Source organism: Thamnophis elegans, chromosome 11 (genome assembly GCF_009769535.1).
Source record: "Thamnophis elegans isolate rThaEle1 chromosome 11, rThaEle1.pri, whole genome shotgun sequence".
NCBI lineage: Eukaryota > Metazoa > Chordata > Lepidosauria > Squamata > Colubridae > Thamnophis > Thamnophis elegans.
Window position 1 is genome coordinate 8,475,060 of NC_045551.1, and position 21,880 is coordinate 8,496,939.

Here is a 21,880-nt window from a genome sequence, read left to right on the forward strand (position 1 = left end):
AAGGGTGCACAAGTGGCAGGGACACACCATGAGAGTCCCAGGGTGGGTGTGTCAGAGTGTGCAGGTCGCTGGTGAGGTGCAAGTACAGAGAGGCAAGTTGTGACCTTTTCTGCCAACTTCTCTATGTTGCTTGATGTTGCTTATGGGAAACAGGCAGGGAAGGTCACATATAAAGATCATGTGACCTCAGGGTGCTGCAACTTAACCTTGTTAAGAGCCAACTGGATCCCTTAAATCATGGTCCCATGATCAGGAGGGTGCTGGGATGGCCAGACATTCAAGGACTAGTTGTAGCTATCAAGTGCTATCATAGCTTTGAATAATCGCTAAACAAATGGTCATCATTAATTGTGGACTACCTGTATTTTACAGCACAATTTTCTTAAGACATGGGACTCCTACTTCCTCCAGATAAGAAACTCTACATTATTTTGAAAGTCAAATCCAAAATTGGTAGCATTGCTACAACACTGTACATTAGACCAAAGTTATTAATCCTATATTACAAATTGGAATTAAGATTTAATAAACAAAGTTGTGTACTCATTAAAGAATGAACTGTTTCAGGAGTTACAAACTATTTAATTTATGTTTTTAATAAAGTTCAATGTACTAGACATGTTCTATGAAATTGATTTCAGTAGTATTTAACGACTGAATAATGTGTTAAAATATGTTATAGTTAGAATTAAGGTATAATCAAGTGGTTGTAAATTGAGACACCATGTGAATGGATTACCAACTGTTTTTATGATAGTTGTAAAGAATATATCATCTATTAGTATAAAAATATTCAAAATATTCCAGTACTACGTTCCACGCGATGGGGGAATACCTCCAAAATATATTTCCAATCACTTAAAAGCTATTTAATTCATAAAATTACATAGCCAAATACAGTTTTTGTAAAACAAAAATGGACTCAACCTTCTTAAATATTAAATACCATCTGTAATGGTAAAATGTATTACATTAGATGTGTTTTATATTCATTTTAGTGTATAGGTACCATATTTTTTGTAGTATAAGATGCACTGGAGTATAAGACACAGCAAGGTTTTGAAGAGGCAAATTAAAAAAAAAAGTTTTTGCACTGTGCAAACCTCTTCAAAACGGCCCATTTTTTGCAAAAATGGGCCCACCTCCCCCCAAAAAGGGCATGAATAGCCCTTAGGAGGCTTGTAGAGTGTCCCTGCCCCCCCCCAAATGAGCAAAAAAAGCCCATTTTTCACGACAGCGGGTCCATTTTTGGTCAAAAAAAGGTCATTAGGAAGCTTATCGCTCCTGGGGGCTCGGGGGGGGGGGAAACTGAGCAAAAAATGGTCTGGTTTTTTGCTCATTTCTGCCCTCCCCAGCCCCTAGGAGCTCTGTAAAAGCCTCCTACAAGCTATGCATGGCCATTTTGGTGAAGGGGCGGGGTTTCAGGAGGCAAAAAATGCTGCATTCAGTGTATATGACTCACCCACATTTTCAGCCTCTTTTTTGAGGTGCGTCTTACACTCTGAAAAATGCGGTAATTCTTTTACAATCACAACTGGAACCAGAATTTTAATCATAAGTTATTGTGGTTGTAAATTAAGACACAATGTGACCGGACTCAATTTTATGACTGTTTTTATAGTATGGTGGGGTTAGAGACCCCACATACCCACTTAATAGTCTGTTTCTGTTGCTCCCCTCTGGAAGGAGATTTCCAAGTATTTATAGCAGGACTACCAGATTCTGTAACAGCTTTGCTCCTTATGCCATCTGCCTTGTGAATTCGCAGGATTCTTTTTTTCGCCATGTCTATGTATACATTCAAACTAGACTGTGGCATTTCTCTGTGTCATATATATGGGTGTGTGAGTATATGCCTAATGGTTATATTTTGAGAGCTGAACGCAATGAAATTTCATTTTAATGTATTCTAATTAGTGTACATTTAAAGTGGCAATAAAGATTCTATTCCATTCCTCTCCACTCTATTCCTAATCTGGGTCCCATCCATGAAGGAAAATTATCTTACCTGGCAGGACCCAAGAGGAAAGTCTTTTCAGCCCTGGCACCCACCCTTTGGAACATCATTTTCCTTGAGGGCAGGCTGGCCTCAATCTGCTGGTCTTCCTAAAGAGCCTGAAAACATGCTTTTGTCTTCTGGCCTGGGAATTCAGTAATGTGAATATGGAGCCTGCAAAGTCATCCTGATTGTATAATGGTATACTACTTAGGAAACATTCAGATAAGACAGAACAAAAAGCTAAGAAGAGACCCTCTCCAAGTTCTCAGGTCATAAAAGTAACAGTGGGAGATTTTTATGTTTAGAGCAGCTATATAAATAAATACCCTCACTCACTAATACTCTATGATCGCTTTTCTTCCTTCTGTCCTCTATCTTTTCTAGTTCATGGCCAACAAATTCTATTTTTTTCTAGCAATTCCCATTGAAGTTGCTTTGGAAATCATGTCAAAATGTTACTTGTTTAGGGATTTTGTGTGGATACCTTTCATTGTATGGTCATCTCTCTGGCAGTCTGCAGACTACATGGCTTACCAAGTTTCATTTAAATCTTAAAGAAAGGCGTAAATGAGGGTGTTAGTAGCAATCTTACTATTAGTGCTAAGGGCATATCTTTCATTTGAGAATTACTGGAAAATGTCTCCTTAGTAAAAAATTCAGAAGAATTCATCCAATTTTTATATACACAATTTGATAATGTATTTCTGAATGCCATTTAAACTTATCTCTAATCTTTTTTTGCTGTCCTTTTTTGGTATCTATTGAAAAGTTTTCCAGATCTATCCCTAGATGAACTATCCCTAGATTGAATAAAGCAATGTATCTACTTGAATGAAGCAACTGAGGCCAATATGTGATTGAATGGTCTTTACACAATACTATAATAAATCTATAGATTAATTACTATGTTATATTCAACTACCTAAAATACACAATAGTAATATAGTAATACTTTTGTATCTTTATTTTCATGTTTGACAAATCCATTTACTTGTTCATCAATAGCGTAAATATATGCTCAGCACTGTAGAAAAACATTGCTATTGGAGGCAAGAACTGCCTCCAATAGCAATATTTTGAATTTGAAACACTGTGTACATCCCAAATACGTTTTGCATTTTCCATATTTACTGAAAATTTTCTCAAGATGTGCCAATGTATTCCTTGACTTGTAGTGCCCTGCTAAAGTCCAATTGTAGCAAAACACACCTTTCAAGGGCAAAGATCAATAGATTTCATGGCTATTGGCTATTACTCCAATTAATTTGTGGCTATCCTTGTAGCTAGGAAGGAAGAACTATTCAAAAATGTAACTCCATATGCCCAGACTTTTGCAGAGGACAAAAACGGTATTTTTGTACAGTTGTTGGATAGGAACTGTGAAAACAAGGACTGGATATTTTTATTTATTTTGAGAGTGACTGTTGCTTAGCGCTCTCTCTCTCTCTCTCTCATATGGAAGCAACATGAAATTTCTAAAATGAAGTAATAAACTGGGCTCTTTTAAAATAATCAATGACTCTTAAGATAATAGCAGGAATGATGATGACAACAAGAGGGAAGAGGTGAATTGACCTCTTTTTTTTTCTTTTTCAAGTGCTGAAATTCAATAAAAATTCAAATATTACTCCTGAATACTTAGCATGCCCATTGTAATGTCCAATTCTTCAAAATAAAAAGTATTTTGCACATAATTTATATTTTAAAACAGATGATATATACAAATTTGATAGTTATGAAATCTAGACGTTGTTTGCAATCACAACTCAAAGCACTATGTTTGAGAACACAGATTCTGTAAATAACCAAGAAAACCTCAGCTGGCAAGGCTGCCTTAGCCCTCAAGCAGATAGTAGAGTGTGATCATCATCAGCCTTTGTAGGCTGGTCAAGGGTCAAATGTCTGACTAAAGCAGCTTTGCAACACAAGCTTTATTATGTTACCTTATATTGGAAAGAGAATGATTTAAATTTAAACTTAAGTCACAAGATACTCTCTTCAAACAGAAACAGCTATTAAGTTCACAGACTGCAGCCAATATCAGTATTTTAACAATTAACTAAAAAAATTAAAGTATTTATCTTACCGAAATAAGGAATACAAGGAGTCATCTTCAAGCTACTAATATAGTCTCGAAGTCTTTTATAATTGTCTTCTTTGCTCATTATGTATTCCAGCTTGTCAAAAGAAGCTTTGTCTTTTCGGCTCAGTAACTTTTGGGAAAATAAAGAACAGAAAACTATTACTGTAAAAGCTATCCTTTTATATTTACGTATTTAATAGTTATTTTATATGACAAAATGAGATGCTGAAAAGCCTACAATTGACCAACAAGAAAACATTTAAAACAGACATTGAAGCTATTAAAAAAACAAAACATCAAGGCCAAATTACCCTTCATATTAAATCCCTAGTATTTTGATGGTGATTTTTAAAATAAGTTTAAAAAGTAGCAATAGATATAAAAATTTGTCCATGTTTCTTTTCTGCCATTCTCTCTGAACAAAGTAGTCAAAATACAGCGCATACTTCAAAGTCAAAAATCATAAACTGCCATTAGATAATGCATCAAAGTTCAGGGAGGAAAAATTACTGCCCTAGATACTGAATATATCAGAACCTAATGAAGACTCCTAACTGAAGAAAAGGTAGAAGGAAGCCATGTGAATTATCTAATAAACAATTATCTAACAATTATCTCTTCTTTTTATAGTTCTCTGCGCTGCTTTTCATATATTTCAGAAAATCTTCTAATCTTCCTATTTTCAGAAGGATAGCCTTGTTTTTCTCCGGATAGAAATAGCAATAGTACTTAGACTTATATACTGCTTCATAATTCTTTACAGCACTCCCTAAGTGGATTTACGGAGTCTGTATATTGCCCCCAACAATTTGGGTCCTCATTTTATCAACCTCGGCTGAATCAACCTTCAGGACTGAACTGCTGGAAGTCAGCAGAATTAGTCTGCAGTACTGCAGACTAACAACTGCACCACCATTGTTATTGGTATCATCTAAGTGCTAGAGGCCTTTGAAAGAATGGAATATTTATTTGAGGCTGAAATCATGCCTCAGATAAGCAGCAGAACCATTCACTAAGCACCACTACCTTCAAGCTTTAGCTCCTGACCATGTCAGGAAACAAGTACCACTTGTAATTTTCCTGTAGGATTTTTGGGGAAGAAATGGCTGCTTCAAGATGACTTTGTGAAGAATGGAACCAACAACCTTAGTTGTATGAAAAACCAGCAAGCAGACTGGCTCTTAGATAGCTTATCTCTGGACAAGGAAAGGACTTAAGATCACCTATAAGTGCTCCAGAGAGTTGCTCCTCTCAAGCAAACTGCAAGCCAGCAGTTTCTGGCAAGTTTAGAGCTCAGGGAGACAAGAGAATAGCACTCTTCCTCTAACCACAGTTGGTGCCTTTCAAAGAATCTTGAATTTACATACTTCTTTTTCTAATCACTTTTGCAAACTGCTTGGTAACTCTGTTCAGACACTAGAAACCAAACCAGGTTTTCCAATACCTGATGAGTTTCTTCAGTCCTCAGCAAAAAAACTTTAAATACAAGCTTAAGGACTTTAAAATTTATTATTATGTTTAATATACGGTGATTAAAATTTTGACTTTAGAAAGTTACAAATGTATTTAGATTAGAAGGTTTATTTATATGCCGCCCTTTTCCCTGGGGGGACTCAGGGCGGCTCACAATCCAAAGGAAGGGGGGAAAACAGACTTTTACATATAAGACAATACATGATTAAAACACAACATTCATACCATTCGGGAGGGTTACAATATTTAGCCCCAGGCCTGACGGGATAGCCAGATTCTAAGGGCTGTGCGGAAGGTCTGGAGGGTGGTGAGGGTACGAATCTCCACGGGGGAGATCGTTCCATTGGGTCGGAGCTACCACCGAGAAGGCTCTCCTCCGCGTGGTTGCCAGTCGGCATTGGCCAGCGGATGGAACTCGGAGGAGGCCTAATCGATGAGATCTAATAGGTCGTGTGGAGGTGATCGGCAGTAGGCGGTCTCTCAAGTACCCAGATCCACTACCATGGAGGGCTTTATGGGTGACAAGTAGCACCTTGAAGCGTATCCGGAGATCGACAGGTAGCCAGTGCAGCTCGCGGAGGATAGGTGTTACGTGGGTGAAGCGAGGTGCACCCACAATCGCTCGCGCGGCTGCATTCTGGACTAGCTGAAGTCGCCGAATACTCCTCAAGGGCAGCCCCATGTAGAGCACATTGCAGTACTCCAGCCTAGAGGTCACAAGGGCACGAGTGACTGTTGTGAGAGCCTCCCGGTTCAGGGTCCAGATTAATTTGAAATAAATTATAAAGAATTTTTCCCATGGAAAAATATTTTTGTTTTGAATCCTAAAAAAATGTGTATGGTAACTTAAGAATTGGACACTACATATAACAAAATATTTCAATTGAAGGAAAACACTGAAACTGGATTTGGGATATAGCAAAATATTCTAATATACTGAAGGTTATTTTTGAACACTAAACCTAGTTAACTTTAAAAGTGTTTGCCTCTATAGAATGACTATCTAGATGTTATGGAAGAGGAATAAGTTTTACCTGACAAAATGGAGACTGATTTGAAATTGTAATTAAAAATAACAGGCTACAAGAATAATATGAAAAAAAGATGCTACAGTGGATATAAAAAAGAAACTGGTTAATGTTGCAATAATTAAAAGGGTTAAACAAATAGCAAATCAAGAAAGTGTCCTGGATAATTTTCTTATATTGAATAAACAAAAAAGGCTTGTTAAAGCTTTGAAGAATTTTATAAGAACAGACAATGTTTCTTTATACTGAAGATGCCTGTAGAATTCATTGGCTAGGCCTGCTCCTTTTATAATTAATGTTTTGTTATTTATTAATAAAAAAGCAATTATTTAATGCAATTTACTCACCGCCCATGTTTTAGTCAACCTGAAGATGGGGGCACTTTGCAATCCAGAAATCACAGCCATAAGAGCATGTAAATTATTTAGTTCATAAAGTTTCTGAAGACAAGAATAGAAATGGAAGCTCAATATCAGGTAATTATTTACTAGTATTAAATCATAAACCTCTGAACAATTTTCTAAGAATGCAGCGCAATAAATAATGGATACAACCAAATGATAACCGATAATTCAGCCAAAATAAAACAGCCAAAGAATTATAAAACTGAACTGAATTATAAAGCTTCACAACTATTCCATTCTATACAACCTAGATTAGGTTGAATCCAAGCAGAAACTTTCAAATGCTTTCTCTTTTTGCCTGACCTTAGGTTCTATAAATAATATTCTTTTGAGGATTGAGAGAATCTGCTGATATATTTTTCTGATAGAGGGGAGAAAGAAGTACAAAAGAAACATTGAGTGGAACAGAAAGCAACTCTATTTATTCAACAATCACTTCCTCTCCCCTCATCCTTTTGCCGCAACCCATTCTATCACAAGGATTCCCAAAACATTTGAGGGTCTTAGGTCTGGAGAAGTCCAGATTCTGTTTATGCCCCTCTAGCTATCTAAATGTGATTTTTGTATGTAACCTGGCTTGCCCTGGGGTAAAACGAACAGCTACCATTTCTTTAACTAGGTTAAATGATCAGCAGCACACTTTTATACTTCTTAAGTATAAAATTGAGGTTAGTAGAACAGAGAAACTGGGGGGGGGGATTAACACAGAAATATAGTATAGAGCAGAAGCATGTGCCTGTCATAGTCCATCTGTTGACTTATCTATGGTTCAGAGTTTAACATCTCCACCAAATTGTGTCTATTGATAAAATATACATATTACTACAATTAAAATTACATATTTCTATTAGAACTCTGATAAAAATATCTAAATCTGAAACTATTGTAAATAGAAAATAATTTTAAAATTCCAGCAAATGAAAGTATAAAACCAAGTAAAATAAAATAATTTTGGTGACTGATATGAGCAAATGTTATATTGTTCATGACTTTATCAATAATGTGCTACAACTATGTGCTCAAGAGAAACAGGCAACCAGTAAATCAAAACTTTTAATACATTTAATTTGTGATTGATTCAACGTACCATATTTTTTGGAGTATAAGGCGCACCCTTTTCCCTCAAAAAAGAGGGTGAAAATCTGGGTGCATCTGAATACAGCATTTTTTTTTGCTTCCTGAAACTCCGCCCCTTTCACCCAAATGGCTGTGCATAGCCTTTAGGAGGCTTTCAGAGTGCTCCTGGGGGATGGGGAGGGCAGAAATGAGCGAAAAACGGGCTGTTTTTTTTTTAAAAAAAGGGCCCGTTTTTGTGAAAAACAGGCCATTTTTGGGAGGTCTGCAGGGTGCAAAAACTTTTTTTTTTAATTGCCTCTTCAAAATCTTGGTGCGTCTTATACTCCGAAAAATATGGTACACGTTGCCAGGTTCAGAAGAACAGTTTCACTAGCAATATCATAATCTACTTCTGCAACTTTCAAACATTAATGAAGAATCATTTCCATATGTTGTAATTTCTATAACTGATCAACAATAATAAGTTTCTCATATCATAAGTAAATGGAACCAAAATTGTAATAGGTTTTTGAAATGGAGTTTTAAAGTTAAAACTGTTTTCAAAAACATTTTCTTACCTTAGCAGTTTTGATATAGTGGCTTAGGACTTCAGCTCTTATTTTCAATGTCTGTGCATGAAGAATCTCTCTAACTACCCAAAAGCTTACCTGAAAACAAAAGGTCTACTTTAAAATATACACAAAAAGGAAGTGTAAATACTGAAATAATCAATCAAAATTTTTCACATTATAAAATCACTTAGTCACTTTAAAAGATGCAAATTACTCCATTAGAGTGAATACTTCACTTGTTTGAATTCAATTAGCATAGATTCATTGCATTTATTCAGATAAATGGAGATGTTTATTCTTATTTTTGCTCATTGAGGGCTGGGGCAGAGGTGGGAGAGGAGAGTATAGAGACATCCCTGCCTTTAACAGAAATTAAGATTTTAACAACAAAAAAGATCATACGATTTTTTTAATTATGCCATTTAATTATGGTGTATACAGTTAGTCTCAAAACTTACATGGTTGAATCTTCTTGTAAAAGCAACGGCGTTTGGTGCTGAACTATATTTTTCCTTTTTATTCCAACCACAACTTGACAGTTCCTAGATGAACAATGAAAGATAATTTAACATCAGCGTTCAGACTGCAAAACAAAACAAGATTTTTCCTTTTATTAATAAAAATTCTATTTATATTTCTCCTTATACACATCCTGGTAAGGCTGATGTGCTTGGTATAATTATTAATTCTGAGTATGGTTTTATAAAAGTACTATGAATTCTAACATAATTTGGACAATGCATGTCTTGAGCAATGTGTGAATCTCTGAATCTTTAGAAGCATTTCATTTGCAATTTCAGTTGAATAGTATTCTAAACTGAGATAAGTATATAAACGAAAGCGTGAAATCTGAATTATCTTGTATATCCTTTTAAATGTTTTGTCTAATTGTATACATTTCCATTCAAGTTACAAAACCAGAAATAAGTACTATTCTCTAATATATTCAGGCAAACTATGTTAGTAAATATGCAATATTATTAGCTTGATTCCTTTATAACAAGCCACAAATTGCTGCATTCTGTATGAACCTTGTCTTCTCATTCTCATGACTTTCTGACTTTTTTAAAAAGGGAGTTTTCAGTAACATACTAATTGTGTAAAGATAGCCCCATTCAGACATTATGTAAACTGGAGTATTTACCTGTAGGGGACTCCATTGCAGAATCATCCCTTATCAATGTCATTGAAATGATGTTGGCTTTCCTGCAGCATTCATGAATTTAGCACAGATTATTGCACAGAACGGTCTGTACTCTAGCTCAGGTGAAACATAATGAAACTGCTCTCCTTTGTGCTGAACACATGAATAACTTCAAAGGACTTCAAACATCACTGGAGCAACACTGAGTCGGGAGTTATCCAGTGTGCTCACCTGATCAGTGCTCCAGATTCATAATGCCTGAATGATTTAGAGTTTGTCTGCAATCCAGAACTGGAAACACTCTTCAAATTAGGAAGGACAAGTTAAAATAAGGAGAGAATGGAGGGGAAATCTTGAAGAACTGCAAGAAGAGAGTAAGATCACTGAAAGAAGACAGAAGCTTGTTGAAGAACTGTTTATCTGCCAATACTTAAATACTGAAGTACATTACAGGTAGTCTTCAACTTATAACCATTCGTTTAGTGATTGTTGGAAGTAATGGAACTGGAAAAAAAATGACCTTTGACCATTTTTCACACTTATGACTACTGCAACATCCCCACTGTCATGTGATCAAAATTCAGATGCTTGACAACTGACATTTATGACGGTTGCAGTATCCCAAGGTCCTGTGTTCACCTGTTGCACCTTTCTGACAAGTAAAGTCAAGCTCACTTAACAACTATGTTGCTAATCATTTCAATGATTCACTGAACAACTGTGGTAACAAGGGTTGTAAAATGAGATAAAACTCACCTTAACAATTGTCTTGGTTAGCAATGGAAATTTTGGGCTCAATTGCGATCACAAGTTGAAGATTACCTGTATTCTTTTAAGCAACCTATATTTTTATTATCTCCTGAAGGGCAGAGCATGTAAAAAGACTTATCTTATGTGAGAAAGTTATCAGATCAGATGTATCCATGAAAAGTTTGAATGTCAAATTGAATTGTGCTGGTATAGCATCTAAAAGTTACAATTCCATTACACAAAATAATCTGTTTTTATTGTGGTAAAAGGCAATTGTGTGCAGTACTAGATTTGAGAATCGAAGACTGGATCCCAAAATCAGCAAGAATTCAAAATATGGTAACATGTTTATGTTTTAGCAAAAACTTTTTTTTTAATATTTGTCATGTCAAGAAATTTTGATATCCGATTTTATAATAACTTTAAGTATCTGCAAATCTGAAAGATACTGTTCTTTCTGCTCTCAAATAATTGATAGTGAGTTTCTATAGGCGAGATTTTATATTAGATGTACAGCAAGGATAAATTCATTTTTTTAACATACTAATCTCAAGATGAATAGCTGTATAAATCAATTGAATAAACAAGCAACATTCTAAAGAAATAATTTTAATTATTTGCATTGTTTACCAGTAGCTTTCAATGGGGAACTACATTATTTGCTTATAGTCTGAATTAATTTTGGAAAATGGCTCAATTCAATACCTTGAACTTCTTAAAAATCAGGAGAATTGCAGAAAGCAAGCTACCAAGTTATGTTCATGCATATCAGATAATGGCATTACCAAATGATATTATTTAAAAACCCCAATACAAATATTTTGGAACAATAATCTTCACTTCAGGAGATCTTTGAATGAAGAAAAGAAGCAGGGAAAGTAAGAATCAATTTGTGTTCTCTCTTCAACTGACCAATAGGAAAAAAGACATTCAATGGGGTTCATAGACAAGCTGGTCCTACTGCAAGAACAAACGCCTTCACCGCCATCATTCCCAATTCACTTTTCTAGAATATACTATATCAATTCGTCTGGAGTTTCTAAAAATGGTAAGCAATTGATATAAATGGACAGCATTTTTCCAAACCACCATTGCTTGGTTGGTTTAAAAATACTAATGTTAATTGTGATTGTGAAAAGACAGCATGCCAGCTATTTTATAATCACTTTTTCCAGGAGCTAAAACCACAATTGCATATTGCTATAATGGTTTAAGTGGAGGACACGGCAAAATGTCATATTGGGTATCAGGAATAGGAAGCTGAAAACTGTCTCACTCTATGTTAGAGAGAAAATCTTGGAGCAGTGAAAAATTACCTAATCCTCCAACGCCACAGAAAAAGAAAAGAAACTACTTGGAGCTCCCCCCAATCCCGTTTTCACCTGGGTTGCGACAAGAAACATGTCAGAAACAAGAACAGCTCAGATCAACTCTGGGTGTCTTGAAAAGTGATCAGCATCATTAAGGTGGTATATATTTTCTTGCCATATGCAGAAAACAAAATAAGTGATTGCTATGAAGAAGGTCCTTTGAAGTTGTAAGTCACCTTGTAATTTAAATAGCTATGGATAAAATGCCACATTGGTAAACAATTTCTCATCTTTTGTTTTTATATTAAGACACTCAGTGTTTCTCACCTTACATTAAAAAAAGAAACTTCTTCTCAATGTTAACTTTTCTAGTTTGACTTATTTCTCCCAAATATATAAAGATAAACATGCTAGACTGCAAACTTTGTTGCAGATAAATCCTAAAAGAATTGTGTTCTTTAGTTTACATCACATCATTTTATATGAAACGATTCTGAAGAAGATTGGATTAATATTTTTGGGATAAATTATGAGATTTGCTTTTTACATAATATCGACTTTCAGTCTAAAATCACTCCCTAAGATCAACTCTTAGGAAAACTGGCATAAAAGTCTTATCAGTGATCTTGCCTTTTTTTTTAACATCACTAGAGAAATGGGATTAATAAAACATAGGAAAGGATGTGATTTTAGTGATAGATGTTTCTGCATGAATCAAGGAATGGGTGTTATCAAGGTATGTTGGTTTGGTTTATTGGTTGGTTGGTTTTATTGGTTTTATTCAACTTGTATGCCGCCCTATTCCCGAGGGACTCAGGGCGGCTAACAAAACCGGAAGGGAAGGGAAACAATACAAAAGGAACAGAAAACAAAGACAAACAACAATACGTATGTAACGGTATGATGAGTGGTATTGATTTAAATTAAGTCTAGATTCTCCTTTTCTTTCTGTTGTATAATTTCTTTTTCTAACTATATCTTATTCTTTTGGAGTTCTGCGTGCTTTTTATGCTGCAAGAGAACATCATTATGTATATGCATCAGTGGTGGGTTTCAAAAAATTTTCGAACCTACTCTGTGGGTGTGGCCTCCTTTGTGGGAGTGGCTTGCTGGCCGTGTGTTCTCTCTCTCTCTCTCTCTCTCCTTCCTTTTGTCTCTCTGTCCCTTTTTCCTTTTTTTCTTTCATCTCTCTCACTTTTTCTTTCTTTCTTTTTTCTTTCATTCTTTCTTCCTTTCTTTCTCTTTCTCTCTCTGTGTGAGTCTGTCTGTCTGTCTGTGTCTGTGTGTGTGTTTGTGTGTGTGTGTCAGTGGTGGGTTTGAAAAAAATTTGGAACCTCTTCTGTAGGTGTGGCCTGCTTTCCGGGTCCACTGGTGGAACCTCTTCTAACCAGTTTGGTAGATTTGACGAACGGGTTCTACCGAACTGGTGCAAACTGGTAGGAACCCACCTCTGATATGCATGTATTTATATTGTAAAGAATAGCAAATGTTGTTTACTTGAAAAATTATTTACTCTTACCCACAATTATGTGTCAACTTTTTTATATTGCCTGACCTCCAGCAACTTTGGGCAGTTCACAAAACAAAAAAATAATACTATGAGAAACTGCCCATCTTGTACCAAACTCTGGGAGGCTCACAACCAAAAAAGAAAACATCTGTGTCCAATAAACAATCAAACAAAAAATCAAAAGACCCGACACCATAGTTAAACTAAGGACTTGGCATGCTAGATGTCACTAAAGGAATGAGGAATGGCATTACAGCTGAAATTGGTAGTAGTAGAACAGCTTTTTAAATATTAAGACCCTTGGGAATAACACGTTTGATGGCATTCTCTGGCTAAGTTTCCTTCTATACTTCAAGTATGACTTTGAGGATTTTGCAGCTTTGGGAATAAATGGCAAAAGGGCGATTAGGCTGGATATAGATGTTATTTCTTATAACCTTTAGTGGACTTTTGCTAATCAGAAGTGAATGATGACGTTTGAAGAATTTGTCTATAGTTAAGCGATGGGATATGGGATAAACAATTGTTGTATTTTAAGAGAAAGTGATCAGTTATTTAAACTTATATTTATTGAGTCCAAGGAGATTATTACGTTTTTATACATGTAGTCCTCAACTTACAATAGTTTAATTTAGTGACTGCTTGAAGTTACAACACTGAAAAAAGTGATTTATGACCATTTTTCAGATTTATGACTGTTGCAGCATCCTCATGGTCATGTGTTTACATTTGGATGCTTGACAACTGACTTACATTTATGGCTGTTGCAGGGTCCATGGGTCATATGATCACTATTTGCAACATTCTGAAAAGCAAAGTCAATGGGGAAACCAGATTCACTTAACAACCGGGTTACTAATTTAACAACTGCACTGATTCACTTAACAAGTGGGGCAAGAAAAGTCATAAAATGTGGCAAAACTCACCAAACCTCTCACTTAGCAACATAAATATTGGGCTCAATTGTGATTGTAAGTTGAGGAATATCTCTATTTCTTTTTTCTTTTTATATCCTTATTTTCATTCTTTATTCTTTTTTTAATTATTGCTATAATCAGTGCGTATTTAAAATTAATTTCTGGAGTATGTCATACTAGTATTTTCTATACTATATTACCTCCAACCTAATGGAATCTATAAGAATATTTAAACAGCAAACATACATTTAATTATTACATTATATGTTTTACTTATCTAGCCATTCAGATGTCAATCATTAAAGCTATTAAAGCAAAAGGAAAGTACATTCTATAGGAATCTACTGTATATTAAAAGTAAATGAAATATGGAAATTATCATAATAAAACGAACTTGTTTTCTATCAAATTATTTTAAGTTTTCTATGAAAAACTCACCTCTGGTTGAATAGCTTTAAATACAGGAATATCCATGAGTGTAATCTGGCCCTTAAATCAAAGTTATAAGAAAATTAAAATTATGTTCCTTATTTTACAACTCAGTTCATTTGATTATTTAATGCCAGAACAATTCCTAGCAAAATGATGTTTCTTTACCTATATCAGTGATAACAATTATTCTAGGGCAGTGATGGCGAACCTTTTTCACCTCGTGTGTTTGCGTACACGTGTGTGCCCACCCCCATAACAAAGCCCCCCGCCCCATGCCCCCATGCATGTGCACGTGACGGCTTTCTAGGAGCCTGGGGAGGGTGAAAACAGCCTCCCCCCCGGAGGCTGGAAACGGCCCATTTTCTGACTTCCGGTTTGTGTGTCTGAAACTTCATGAGGAATTAGTTTTGCCGAATAAACACTCTGGGAATGGAATTGTGATGGGTTTCACCCCAAGTAAATGAATCTGATCATGAATAGTTCCTTTTGGTACATATTCTTTTATTTGTAGGTAACTACCATAAGAGGTCAAGCTAAGCTCCAGTTTATGACACTTATCTTGTGTTCTGAATGCTTTAGACATTGCTCAGTAATAAATATGTTCATAAATAAATGGAAGCAATTATGAATGTATTCATTATTTTGAAGCATAGCTGATTTCAGCCACAAAATTAAATTCTCACATGCATAAGAGAGAATTCTTAGTCATTTTCCTGCAATATTTTAAATTTTAAGAGCCCTTAAAAATAAGGATTCTCTGTGGTAAAAGACTAAAAAAGGAAGCTTGACTTGTAGTTCAAAAAACAAACTCTAAAGGCCACACATTCTTTATTTTTCTTTTCACCAAGGTAAAAATATAACATTATTTAAATAAAATGCTACAAATAATGCACAAGACCAATTAAAATGGTAGAGATTGAGAATTAGGAATTTATTTTTACCCAATTCTCAACACAGCAAAATCTGTACAAGAATTGCTAGCACTCAGGCTAATGTAAAAGGATTTCCATTCTTTCCATTCCATTCAGAATGCTCTTTGAATCTCAAAAATACTTTTGGAGAAGAATGGTGAACATTCTGCTTATGTAAGTCTGGATACAAGTAATTTTCTTTTAAAAAGAGGGGGGGGTATATAGTAATGCTGATATCCTTAAAGTAGTTAATAACAATAGTTTTAGTTTTGATTTGAAAGTCTGTATTAATTTTAATTCTAGCTAATAGTCAATTGTGAGAGAGGACAGCACTGATAAAGAGATAAAATGTTCTTCCCATACATATAAAGTATTTCTAACAGTGTCTCTTAATGGAGTGTATAGGAGACCTCTGTAAGACTCTTCATTCCTCTGAAGTATCTGAAACCCTCTTTTAACTCTCTTGAAAAAAACTATACGTTACAATTTGCTAAAAGTAGGGCAAAAGGATTATTAGATTAGGAACTTTAGTTAATTACTTACTGCATATTCCTCAGGTGTAACTTTCAGAACATCAAAAACTACTGCATCAAAACTTTTCTTCAATTCAGTAGAACCTTTGTCACTCAATGATTCTGAGCTGCTACTCTTCTGTCAAGAAGAAATAAGTTATTTCAGTACAAAAATGTTTTTAAAGGAGTTCCTAAGTGGTTTTTAATAAAGATACTTGCATATTATTGTATCTATTCAGTGGCAAATAAAACATCGTCTAGCAATTTGTTAACTTTTGTCCCCGAAAGAAATATTAAGAACCAGTACATGAATAGACTAAAGTGCTAGGCAGAGACCTAGATTCAAGTTCACATTAAGCTAGATAAGCTAACTTTTGATCAGTCACTAGTTTTTAAACCATTCTATTTCACACCATTTTTGATATGAACGTAACACTGGAAAAATAAATGATACCCAATTAAATCTTTGATCTCAGGCCAGCCATCCGAGACTGTCACAGTTTGGTCCAAAGTGCATGGAAGCTGTGTAAATTTGGATGGGGAGGAACAGCTCTTGCTTAAAGAGCATGCAGAAATCAGCTGTGGTCATGAAGGACTCCAAACAATTCAATCTGGTGCACCAACTGTGCACTAAATCCAGGGATCCTTCTGATAGTCACTTGTTGTGGCCCAGTAGGAGCCGTTGGTGCTGCCACCAGACTCCGACAGCGAGGGGCCCTATAAGTCTGCTCTGGAGGATGTGGAGGATCCTGGACAGGGTTCCGACTCCGAGCAGCGCGCATAGAGGCTGGTTGGCCACCAGGAGGCGCCTGAGCCTTGGACCAGTGGAGAGGAGACAAGGCAGTGTGATCCTGACGTCATGCATTGGAGCAGTGGGGAGGAGACAAGGGAGTTGGTCCTGGATGCCCGGCAACTGAGGGCTACACAGTTGCGCAGTTACAGGAGATAAATGAACTCAGCTGGTGGTAATTAGGCTCCTCTCAAGACTATAAAAGGAATGGCTTTGCACACGCTCGTCACAGGAATCAATGTGTTTACTAGAGCTGGAGAACTCTCATGGCTAGCTTGGCAGGCTGGATTGCTGCCAAGGTTAGTCTGTGCTGGATTGCTGCCAACGTCTAGTCTGTGCTGGATTGCTGCCAAGGTCTAGTCTGTGTGTTAATAAATCCTTGAAGTATCTTTGTCTCGGTGTGCTTTGGTGTAGGACAAGGGGGGTCAGAACAGTCACTCATGCCCCTGTTACATTATGGCTTGACTCTGTGATGTATTATGTAAGGGAGAAATCCTTGAAGACCACCTGGAAGCTTTAACTAGTCCAGAATGTGGCAATATTAGTGATAGGCATGCCTTGGTATGCTTGTATAACAGCTCTGTTTCATGAGCTGCATTGGTTGCAAGTTTCTTTCAAGTTGTGATTCAAGACGTTGGTCATCACCTATAAACTCCTACATGGCATAGAACTTAGTTACAGGTAATCCCCAAGAAACGATATACCATTTAAGTAGGCATTCAAAGTTACGCACCCCAAAACTACATACGTCCTGTTTCGAAGTTATGACAGCTGCAGTCCCCCTGCAGTCATTCATGACAAGCCACTTGCTGCAACACATCACCTCACTTCCCCCATCCCACCCAGAAGGGACTCATGGTGCTCAGGGCTGCTTCCCATGCCCTCCTGGAAGCAGCTGCCATTTTCAGAACCTTGAGGATTCGAACTGGCAGCTTCTTTTAGAGTTTCCTGCACCAATCAGCTGACCATTGGGAAGCTGAAAAGCTCTCCTGCCTCTTGTTAGTCTTTGGGAAGCCAGTCTCTGAATAAAAAAGGGGCAGCTTTAGCATGAGCTTCCCCAAAGATTTCTCTTACTTAAACACCTCCCTCCTCAGAAAGCCACATTTTTTTTCAATAAACAAAACAAAACAAGCTGGGAGGGACAGATTTTTTGATCTTCCCTTCCCATTTAGGTGCTAAAAATAAAGTCTCTGCCTCTGTTTCCCAATCTATAAACCCTTTAAAAAAATTGACCTCAACTCCAACTGAAGAGGAACAAAGCAAGCAAGAAAAGAATTTTTTTCTGAAGCTTTTTCTCTTGAACTGAAATCATCTCCAAAAGTAAGCTAACTAATACAACAAAATAGAGAATACTGGGTTTTTGCAAACTTTAGCTTTCTGTCTAACTGCCTCTAGAGCAGAGGTTGATTTTTAATGGGGGCAATTTGAACCTTGTTTAAACCAAATTAATGGCCTTTTAGGCTTTCTCCCCGTGAGTAGAGTTCACTTTTTGAGTAAAGTAAGAATTATATGTAGGGGGGATCAGGATTTTAGAGACGCTTAGGTGGGCCATGGCCAAAAAAAGGTTGGGAACCACTGCTCTAGAGGCAATCTACAGTCTAGGCTTTAAGTCCTCTCAGGATCTCCCCATCCCTGAGCTCCACTTAATGATCTGTGCATTCATTTAACAAATCCACTGGAGAGAGCAGGGATGGCTGGTTGTTACGGTACTTGAGGCAGTTCATTTAATGCTGTCCCAACTTCCAACCTGAATGGGCAGACTCCATTATGCTTGTAACTTGAGAACTACCTATACTTGAGGAACTGCCCCTCTCCCATATCAGCTCAGCTGATTTGATCTTGTAGAATTTATATGTTCTGGGTTTGTTTATTTATTTATTAAATATTTATTTATTAAATATATTTATATGCCGCCCAATCCCTAAGGACTCCTTCGAATTATCTATTGGGACTCTGGAAGTGCATCATCTCTATAGAAGCACCTGTATTATTCTAGAATAAGGTTTCCCCCCAAAGTTTGGATGGCCCTACTCTGCTGTGAAGACCTCGCTCTCCGCCCAGGCCACAGGCAAAGGAGAGTGAGACTTCTTGCTTTATTCTATCTGGTTTGTTATTTTTGCCATTTTTTTAAACCTTTTATTGGAATTATAACTTGTGTGAGCTTCCCAGAGTAATTAAGAGTTGGGCAGCATATAAATTTAATAGATTATTAAATTAAAGAAATGCTATAGATGCCATCTTGAAGGTAAGAACTGAATTCCACCGAATGTACAGAAATATAAAATGCATCACTAAAAACCAAGTCAGTGGAATTAAACAAGTGAAAACCATTTGAAATCTCTAATTCTTGTGTCAAGCTAATCAAAATATATTATACAAGTCTTATTAAACAGCAGTCCCAACCTTTCCAGCTTTGCGGACCGGCAGGGTGGGGGTGGGGTTAAGAGGATGGTTCTGCACAAGTGGTGGGTAAGTACGTGTGTGCAGTTCTATCCATTTGCGGTAGTGGCAGGCATGCACACTTGCCACTTGTGCAAATGGAGCTGCGTGCATGCTTGCCTGCATGTTCGCCTAGGGCATGGCCTGGTAGTAAGCTGTGGCCTGAGGGCTGGAGATTTCTGTTATAAAAGAGCTATGTTCTTCTCTCCATTCTTTCCCTTCACATAAATGGCAAATTCAACTTGCATAAATAATCAATCAATAACAATACTCCTTTTCGGTAAAATCCATTAACATGCAGATTTATTATTGATACAATCACTGTCTCTTGATTGTTGAGATTGTTTTCCTATTAGTGACTATTGTGCAGAGGTGAGTTCCTACCAGTTCGCACCTATTCGGTAGAACCGGTTCATCAAATCTACCGAACCGGTTAGAAGAAATTCCACTAGTGGACCCGGAAAGCAGACCACACCTACAGAAGAGGTTCCAAAAATTTTTGAAACCCACCACTGGTCCTTGGATATGATTATTCTACATTATCATGCTCATGTTTATAAAACCCAGTGCCTCTGTGAAAGGTAAGGATGACTACTGCATTTGTGGTGCAATCAGAACATTGCCTGTGTTGAAGTTGTTTTAACGCAAACCAAAGATGCCTTTTAAAAAAACAGGTGTACATCATATTCTTATGCATGCCAGTGCTGTGTGTGAGGTAATTTAAGGTGGTTCTGACAAGTGTCGTCGGCATCTTCATATCCGGTCACATGGGTGGCAAGCCACTCCCACAAAGGAGGCCACACCCACAGAGTAGGTTCGAACAATTTTTGAAACCCACCACTGCTATTGTGTTACATTTTTACTACTTTTAATTATCAATGGGCAAATTATTCACCTAAATTGTCAAATACTATCTGACAACTCCTAATAGGTAACTCTGAATATTTCAAATTAAAATAATGCTTGAAATGGGATCAAACTATATTTTCAATTATGTAATTTTCATTTTGTTATGTACACCCACCCAAATCTAATCAGTGAAATAACAAGAGGTACAGTCAAAAGACATAACTCCCTTAGTTGCAAAGAACAGTACTATATAATCATCTTAAGAACAAAACAAAGATGTCCATATAGGTAATCCTTGGTTAACAACTGGCTACCTAGCAACTATTTCAAGTTACAACGGATCTGTCAAAGCACACTTATGATCTGGTTCCGGAGTCCTGGTTACTGTGCTTCTCCTATGGTCACATGAATGCATTTTTGGCGCTTGGCAAAACCAGTTCACATTTATGGCTGTTTGCAGCGCCCCATGTCATTTGTCCATGATTTTTGGCATTTTTTGCCACTTTATGGTGTTTATTAAAAACACCCATTGGATAAAATTGATTTAACAACTGCAGATTTCACTTAATGACCACTGCAAAAAAAGGTATAAAACTGGGCATAGTTACATGGCTTAACTGTTGAACCACTGTCACGACCATAATTTTAGGTTCAATTGCGGTCATATTCAAAGACTACCTGGATTGTTTTTTGCTTACATATTTTATACTGTAAATATGCCTTATAGTTTTACAGCACAGAGGAATTATCTGCATATCATAATATTTAAACTTACCCTTCCTTCTGTACTGTATTATATATGATTATTATGGACTGATTCTGTTATTATTTGACTGCATAAGACATTCTTTATTTCTTCCTTACCTCTGAAGCAGTAGCTACAATATTAATATTACTGGTCTGTCCGTTCATTAGGGCCATACTGTTTGCACCATTGACCTTCTGCCCTACATTTGCAGAAATGGCTTTATTCGTTCACGTTCACGCAAGTTATCATTCCTTAAAAAAGAAAAGTAATGTTAAGGATATGCCTCGTAATACAGCTCAACATACTTTTGCTAATAGCCAAATTACCAAAAAAAAAATCTAATTTAATGCAAAATACAGTGGAATAAAAAATTTACATTGTGCAAAATCACCATTATATCAACTATAATTCAGTTAAATCTTGGGAACTTTAATCAGAACAGCAGCAAATTCAAACTAACAGTACATTACTTTCGTGACCCGACAAAAGGGCGAATGACAAAACTGCGCCCGACTAAACCGCGTCGCTAAAACCGCGACGTCATCAACGCGCCGACAACAGCGCGTCGACAACAGCATGTTGACAGAAGGGCAATTTACAACAGCGTGTCGGCAGAAGGGCGATTTAAGTTAAGGTAAGGGTTAGGTTTTGGGTTAGGTTTAGTGTTAGGTTTAGCGTTACATTTAGGGTTAGGTTTAGGGTTAGGTTTAGTTTTACAGCACACTTCTGTCGCCGCGTTGTTGTCGGCGCGATTCAGCGCTCATTCATCGGAGCGCTTTAGAACATGCGGTTTTGTCACCGCGGTTTGGTCGAGCGCGGTTTTGTCATTCGCCCTTTTGTCGGTGAACCCATTACTTTAATGACCATCTGAGTCCAGTAAACAGGAAAAATATTAAGATATCTAGTTGGTGCTATCATTACAAATGCTAATATATTTTATTTATCTACATTTG

The 21,880-nt window shown here is 36.6% G+C and overlaps 1 protein-coding gene across 4 annotated transcripts in view; it reads right to left on the reverse strand.

Annotated features, from left to right (window-relative positions):
- The window catches only part of LOC116514685 (ras-specific guanine nucleotide-releasing factor RalGPS2), an 83,964-nt gene that overhangs the window by 42,308 nt on the left and 19,776 nt on the right, over positions 1-21,880 (reverse strand). For 2 of the 4 annotated variants that reach the window (XM_032226334.1, XM_032226332.1), the window contains exons 2-8: positions 21,044-21,178; positions 16,133-16,240; positions 14,685-14,735; positions 9,074-9,157; positions 8,622-8,711; positions 6,931-7,023; positions 4,086-4,212 (exon numbers count right to left, since the gene is read on the reverse strand). In XM_032226334.1, the coding sequence (XP_032082225.1) occupies positions 4,086-4,212; positions 6,931-7,023; positions 8,622-8,711; positions 9,074-9,157; positions 14,685-14,735; positions 16,133-16,240; positions 21,044-21,100 (610 nt within the window). In that variant the 5' untranslated portion in view covers positions 21,101-21,178. The remainder of the gene's footprint in view (positions 1-4,085; positions 4,213-6,930; positions 7,024-8,621; positions 8,712-9,073; positions 9,158-14,684; positions 14,736-16,132; positions 16,241-21,043; positions 21,179-21,880) is intronic. The other 2 variants (XM_032226333.1, XM_032226330.1) reach the window with 1 other exon arrangement.